The sequence below is a fragment of the Micromesistius poutassou genome (assembly GCF_964030765.1).
Source record: "Micromesistius poutassou genome assembly, chromosome: 1".
Taxonomy (NCBI): domain Eukaryota; kingdom Metazoa; phylum Chordata; class Actinopteri; order Gadiformes; family Gadidae; genus Micromesistius; species Micromesistius poutassou.
In genome coordinates, this window is record NC_140271.1 from 568,131 (window position 1) to 575,242 (window position 7,112).

The following is a 7,112-nucleotide window of genomic DNA, read 5'->3' on the forward strand; positions in this document are numbered from 1 at the left end:
CCTTGAGGAGTCCCTGTCTCCATCCTGAAGGACGTTCCAGTTCATGTAACTGACGTGACGACGGCCTCTTAAACACTAGGTTCCCCTGAGGGGGAACGTCTACACAACTGAAGGCCTCAAACAGCGCAGAACCCTCGCATGCATCACTGGTCAGTCAGTCACACACCCTTATCAGTAGGACAACACACATGGGATGTGATGCAATGATGAGGAATGTAGTAGGAAAGTGGACGGATAAAGTATCTTCTAGGGATGAATGAGAGGCATGAGAACGGGGGGGGGGGGGGGGGGGGGAAGAGAGAGAGAGATAGAGAGAGAGAGAGAGAGGGGGCCAAAGAGGGGGCGGGGGCCAAAGAGGGGGCGGGGGCCAAAGAGGGGGCGGGGGCCAGAGAGGGGGCGGGGGCCAGAGAGGGGGCGGGGGCCAGAGAGGGGGCGGGGCCGGGCCTACGTGGGGCCGGGCCGGGCCTACGTGGGGTTAGGGCAGGGCCTACGTGGGGCGGGGCAGGGCCTACGTGGGGCGGGGCAGGTCCTACGTGGGGCGGGGCAGGGCCTACGTGGGGCGGGGCCTACGTGGGGCGGGGCCTACGTGGGGCGGGGCCTGAGAACCGGTTCAAACTAAACGCTGTCAGCCCACAGCATTAAAAGAAAATGTTGTGACTTACAGTTCGCAGTTTCTTCTTCGTGGTTCGATCGTGATACTCACAGAATCTGTTTCTTCTTCTTGAGCTGTGAAGGAGAGCAACGAGATTAGTTTTACGGCTTGTGTGTGTGTGTGTGTGTGTGTGTGTGTGTGTGTGTGTGTGTGTGTGTGTTTTAATTAGTGATTAATCCAATAAATCCAAATAAGTTATTAAAATAAGTTATTTTTCCCATCTAACTACGACGGTAACCGAGTGCGGAGTCATTGTGTGACGTCATGGCCCCGCCCCCCTACGTCTTCCGCCGCCAACTCCGTCATGGAGTCATTGATAAATATCTGCAGCCGCGTCACCCGGCGAAAAATATCAATTAACTCAATTAAAAACAGCTTACGACGACATACATCCAGAACTACTATTATTCAACTTATCAAGTAGGCCTAGAGTAAAAAACAATTAAGATAAATTATAAATAAGTGTCCTACTCACAGCAGGTCCGGATGTAGCGGGCCGTTTTACTTCAAAAAGTGTTCGTTAATTAACCCGACGGTCAACCTGGAAAACAAAAGGACCAGACGGATCATTAGTTACTTTTATAACTTCAACCGGACGTTTCTAACCATGTTTCGGTTAAACTACTAAAATAACGTCAATATTAACCGTGTAATGGAGACGGCTCAGCGTCTTTTTCAATCTAACCTGTGGTGGAGCCAACAGCTGACGGAGCGCGAGCAGCAGCAGCACAGTGAGGCTCAATGGAGACGCAGCGCGATCCGCACCGAGACCCGCGAAATAATCAGCGAATAATCAGCGGAACTACATGCAGGTGTGCGCCGCCATAGATGTGTGTGTGTGTGTGTGTGTGTGTGTGTGTGTGTGTGTGTGTGTGTGTGTGTGTGTGTGTGTGTGTGTGTGTGTGTGTGTGTGCGTTTGTGCGTGCGTGCGTGCGTGCGTGCGTGCGTGCGTGCGTGTGTGTGTGTGTGTGTGTGTGTGTGTGTGTGTGTTGAGCGGGGGTGGGAGTGGAGGAGAACACAGAGAGATGATGCAATTGCGAAGGAAATGTATGTTTTCAGCGTCTGTGTGAAAAATGTATGTTTTCAGCGTTTGCAACGTCAGGTGCACTAGTGCAACCTAGAAAAATGATTAGTAGCACCCTTAATTATTTTTGGTTGCATGTGCGCCAAAATTGGTCGCACTCTGGAGCCCTGCATTTGGATAAATACATTTGAATTACTGTCTCATGTGATATAGGTTTGTGTTTATCATGTTTATTATTATTTGTTTTATCAATTTGGGAAAAAAAAATCCATGTATCCCCATTCAGTCCTTATGTAAGATATGTTAATAAAAAGAGCATATTTTATCGTTTATTTTTAAGAAAATGTCGATGTTGAATGAAAATCTGCAGTAAACCTGACTCACACAGATCCAAATCAAAAAAGGCCTACCTGAGTCATTAAATGTACATTTCAAGAGGAACACGGACATTGTTTATTTATAATTGTGTTAAAACAATGAAATAACAATGAGGAAAGGAAACAGAAAAAAAGTTAAAATTAAGACAAATAAACACAGAGTTAATTCTTGTCTTGACATGCTTGTCTTCATACCATAAGAGAAGGAAATTGAGCGAGAATTAAAAGTGAGAGGTAAAGTTTGAGCTTTGCCGCACCAGAGCCGAGTAAAGTAGACCTGTCAGTTGTCCACATGAACTACAATCTCAAGCTACAGTAACTGGTAATAACAGAGATTACAAAATGTCATTATTTTTTGTCTTATAGGCTACAAAGCAACAAAAAAGAAAACGCACACTGTCTGATCAACTTCTACATTCAACAATTGACATTATGTACAGCCGAGGGAGACAGATATTGATTAACAACTTATATAATGGAGATAACATACTTTGTGCTGGATCTATTTTGCTCTAATGCCAGCTGCACAGCAAAAAGGGCTTGCTAATTTGAGCAGGATACTGGTATACAGAACAATGGCTACAAATTCTAGCTAGAAACAGGGAATAACATTAGAAAAATAGCTCTTACAATACAATAGATGGCTTACATACAGCCTCAAAAAACGTACTCATTTTCCCTCATTAGTATTACTTATATTGTTAAGAGACGTTTGAATTTGTTAACTATGCATCACTTTTGCCAAAACCGTCTCGTTACTCAGGATGAGGAGTCAATTTGGGGAATCTTGAAAAAAGAGGTAGCAGTTTTGACTTTTGAGATGTTATTCAAATAATACCAGAAAAAAATTAAAGGATATAGGACACTCATAAGCATTCATTTTCAACGCATACAAATATCATAGCTTAGCGACATATCTCAACTAAACCCAATTTATTATAACCCATTCCTACTACAGCAGTGGCCAAGAAAGCTGTAGAACCAATTTTCACCACTAGATGGCAAAATATGCACAGCTTTCATCCAAGGGCCCACTATACGTGAAGTAGACCTAACGGAACGATATTATGCAAATCAGTCGATCTAGGACAGCGTCCAACACGCAGAGGGCGACACACAAAACAAAAAATGTCCCGCACTATAAGACGCCGTTTTAACATCATTGCATGTCTCCACTTATCCTCGGTGGGTTATCGTCCTATAAAGGGCACATTGAGCACACTGTTCAAAAATAGTGAGGACATCGGACTGGAGACATGAACGAGAGAACTTGTGTTCCCGTAAATAGGGTGGCATCATGCCGGTCAAATTGACCTTTATTAACTGCTTCAGAGACAAGGGCGAATGGGTGCTCAGGTTGGTGGTGAGTTGGTGAGGGGGGGGAGTGGGGTGTGGGTGTGGGGGGTCTGTAGTCTTCTCTGCATAGTGTCAGTGTCGAAGGATCATTCTTCACCTCTGCATTAAGTGGAACTCTGTATACACACACAAGAAGACCCCATCCTGCTTTAGCCTCTCACCGTCTCTCTCTCTCTCTCTCTCTCTCGCTCTATCTCTATTTCTCTCTCTCTCTCTGTCTCTATACAAATGAATGGCTGTTCAGCCATGTTACTCTTATTAAACTCTTATTTGTCCCTCCACCGTCTCCATTGTGCACACACTCCACTCACCACATCAAGGCATGTACACGACAGCATATTGTTTAACATCTCTCCCCTTCTGTTTGACTTTAGAGTATAGTTTACTCACACTCAACATTCTCCCAACCACTTGCTCTCATTGGTCGATTATTTCATTACTTCAGTTACAGCCCCCCGTTGTTCTTCTCCACCCGCATCGTGTCTTCACTTGCACCGACTGTGGCTCCTTCCTCCTCCCCTGTCTCCTCTTTCTCTTCTTCCTCTTCGTCTTCCTCTGTTTGGATCTGCCTGCTAATGGCCGTCACTCTAGAAACCTCCTCGCTGGCGAACGTCACTTGATGACCTGATAGGACAAGACCAGATGTTATGTACGGTATATGAAGAGCTATATCACAACTTACAAGAATTTAGTGTAAAATTCCAGAATAATTGAATGGGGATATGAACCCCAAATCCCCTTTTTCTCAGTTGCAAACAGCTCCGTTTGGGTCTCACAGAATTCTGGCAAACATTTCTGTGTTGTTAAAAGGGGGCGATTCTCTGTTAAATCAATTATGCCTTCTACTCCTGGCTCAAACCACTTTTCTCGGCTGTGAACCTAGCTCCAGCGAGCGTGATGCGGTCCTTGCTCCTTTGGAACCTGCTCCTATGTCCATTTCTTTTAAAACCTTTGCGACTGGCACAACCGCTAGGATCAGACTTCACACCCAGTTTTCCGGTCTCAACAATATTTTCCCTCAGCATATAATTGCTATAGCGTCGGCAACGCTATAATAATATATATATTTTTATATTCTCCTGCAAGAGTTTACTGAGGACATGTAAAGGTCCTCAATAAACTATTGCAGGGGAATGAGTATCATAAAGAGCAGAGCAGAAAGGCTGTAGGTCTCAACACAAAGACCTTCTTCAGGTATTCCTCACAGATATTCCCACTGGCAGATTCAGGGCTAGACAGAGACGTCCTCACTGACATATAGTGGCTGCTTCTTCCAAAGACATTCACCTGAGCAGTTTCAGATCAAACATCTACATCTACAAGTCTTTTTCAGAATGATTTTTTTTTTTTATAGCAACAGGTTCTACGCATTCTCTGGAGGTAAAGCATTTTGAAACAATTTGCAAGAATAGATGCTACATTTCATTTTTCACAATGTTTCTTTTTACATGTGACCTTGCTTCTGTCTTTGTTAATTGCACTATCCATTATAATAACTTTTTTTAGCAAACAGTTTCACGGTCTTCTACGGAGGTCAAGCATTTTGAGGCAACATGGAGAATGCGCTGGAATAGATCTTACATTTACATACTGCTACTTTTTTATGACTCTTAATGTGTCCATCTTGAGTCTGTCCTTGTTGAACGCACTGTCCCATCCAGCCACTGCCTCTTTGGACATCAGGGAACACTGTATCAGCTGCTGCTGCCTCTGTTTGCTACGAGTCGGGCCCTGGTTCCTACACCACCCCCCCCCTGACGTGTTGATGTGTGTTGCCAGTGTACACAGGCCCCCCTGCCGGGACATCACGCACTTCATGTGTTCCAGTTTTTTTGTTTTTTTTCTGGGATTTCCTTTTGCCCTACAGCTTCTGCCTCACCGGTGGCCTTCTTGAGAGAGGACGGCCCTCCTTCCTCTCTCCCCCTGTAGTCGTCATACTCTTCCCCTTCGTAAGGGTTCTCCATGGGGGGGTAGATCCCTAAGTGCTGCATGTGGGCTTCAGCCATCTTCTGCACAGCTGTATGTACACCACACACACACACACACACACACACACACACACACAAACACAAACACAAACACAGGGGCACACACAGCAAACACGGCACAGAGACAAACACAGGGGAAGGGACACAGAGGGGAGAGAGGGAGATGTTTTGGATCTGTCTCTGCTGTAAAATAACAGTAAAGTACTGGCAGCAGTTGTGCCAGTAAGGTACTGTTTATTTGCAGTATTATTACTGTATCATATAAATAGTGTAATGTTACAGTAATTCTAGGTTCGTTTCTAGGTTAAATATTGCGTTGTTAGGCTCTGCGATGTCTGATGTGGTTCTCTTTTGTGATGGCCACCTTGGCCTGGAGTGGATGGGATATGTATATATATATATCTATATATATATAGATATATATATATATATAGATATGAGTGGATCCTCACCCTCCATCCTCAATGGAAGTCAATGAGACCAACTGATAATATACCAAGCAGATTGATATTAAACTGTTGATTCTGAAAAAAGTATAAATGATATCGAAAAATCTATTCTAATATATATGTGAAAATGAAAGTGGGTAGATTTGTTAAATGTTTGAACGAAGTTTAACGGTAAAAAAATGTACTAAGTTGCGAAGCCTGAAGTAGTTGAAGTGTCACAGAACGGGCAGACGGCTTCACTTCATTGACTTTGATTATACATTTTTAAAAGTAGAAGATTAAAAAAGCTAACATGAATATTTTAAAAGTGGAATGAGTATAGGTGAACAATTGTGGCAGTAGTAAGGTCCCACAATTTGTAGAGAATAAGAAAGAAAGAAAGTAAGAAAGAAAGTATAAAGCCTAATAATAATAATAATAATAGGTGAGTCACCTAATTATATATGAAATATTAGCTAACACTTATCTCGCCATATGAGTTTAATAAAATGGGCGCTTTTTGCGGCACAACGCTATTTTCCCAAAACTCTTTGATATTGGCAGACTATGGCTGTAAATGTAAACATTGTCAGATGAAATGCTTGAGCAATCATTGAGACTCTCGCAAATGCACAATGTTTTTAACAGCATTGTACTATAAAACCTAAATACAGTAGATTAGAATTTCGCTGTAAATTGACATCAAAGTGTTACAGTGCATACATACATCCGGACGGTCTTCCATTTCCTACAGTATAAGCATCTCCATCATGTTAATAAATGTGTTAAAGTATTCTTAACGTTAAGGTTAACTATTCAGACATTTAGCATTAACTTATATTGGCATGAACCCTAAACCCTAATGCCTAAACCCTAAACCCTAAACCCATACCCTAAACCCAAAAGCCTAATTCCTAAATCCTAGCCTAAATGTTGCGAGCTTATCAAGTCGAAGCAAGTACGCTCTGTTTGACTCTTTGGTGAAATGACGTCTACTTTCTCTATGGTTCTCTAGGTCACCTTGTCTTATTCAGTTATTAGTCTCCCTGTGTCTCTATCTCTCCCCCCCCCCAAAACGTTCACGCTCCCCCACTTGAGAGCCCCCTTGCCCTGTCTCTCTCCTATCCTAAGTATTTCGGCCTCAGTATAATATCAAGCTGTAGGCTTCGCACACCTAGGGATATCCGCCTTGATGAGTCTATGCTGACAGACTGACTTCATGCTTTTCATTTATGGTCAAATGATCCCTTCTCTGACATGTGTGTGTGTGTGTGTGTGTGTGTGTGT

General features: G+C 43.3%; 1 protein-coding gene across 2 annotated transcripts; it reads right to left on the reverse strand.

Moving 5' to 3' along the window:
* Positions 1–545: 545 nt before the first annotated feature.
* ppp1r1b (protein phosphatase 1, regulatory (inhibitor) subunit 1B) lies at positions 546–5,475 on the reverse strand. 2 transcript variants are annotated; one of them, XR_014633260.1, is made up of 4 exons: positions 5,289–5,475; positions 3,800–4,033; positions 1,128–1,193; positions 546–726 (listed from the first exon to the last, which is right to left on the reverse strand). XR_014633260.1 is itself a non-coding variant. In XM_084465321.1 (2 exons), exons 1-2 carry the CDS (start codon positions 5,413–5,415, stop codon positions 3,855–3,857), a joined length of 306 nt encoding a protein of 101 aa, XP_084321447.1. In that variant the 5' UTR covers positions 5,416–5,470; the 3' UTR covers positions 2,106–3,854. The 2 variants fall into 2 exon arrangements, 1 of the variants encoding a protein (XP_084321447.1); XM_084465321.1 differs by lacking the exons at positions 546–726; positions 1,128–1,193 and having other exon boundaries at positions 2,106–4,033; positions 5,289–5,470.
* Between the last annotated feature and the right edge of the window lie 1,637 nt (positions 5,476–7,112).

Excerpts from the sequence above, each read along its gene's own strand:
- ppp1r1b (XM_084465321.1), bottom strand. The coding sequence starts at position 5,415 with ATGGCTGAAGCCCACATGCAGCACTTAGGGATCTACCCCCCCATGGAG. Across the intron at positions 4,034-5,288 it reads CTCTCTCAAGAAGGCCACCG|GTCATCAAGTGACGTTCGCC; the intron begins GTGAGGCAGAAG and ends TTGTCCTATCAG.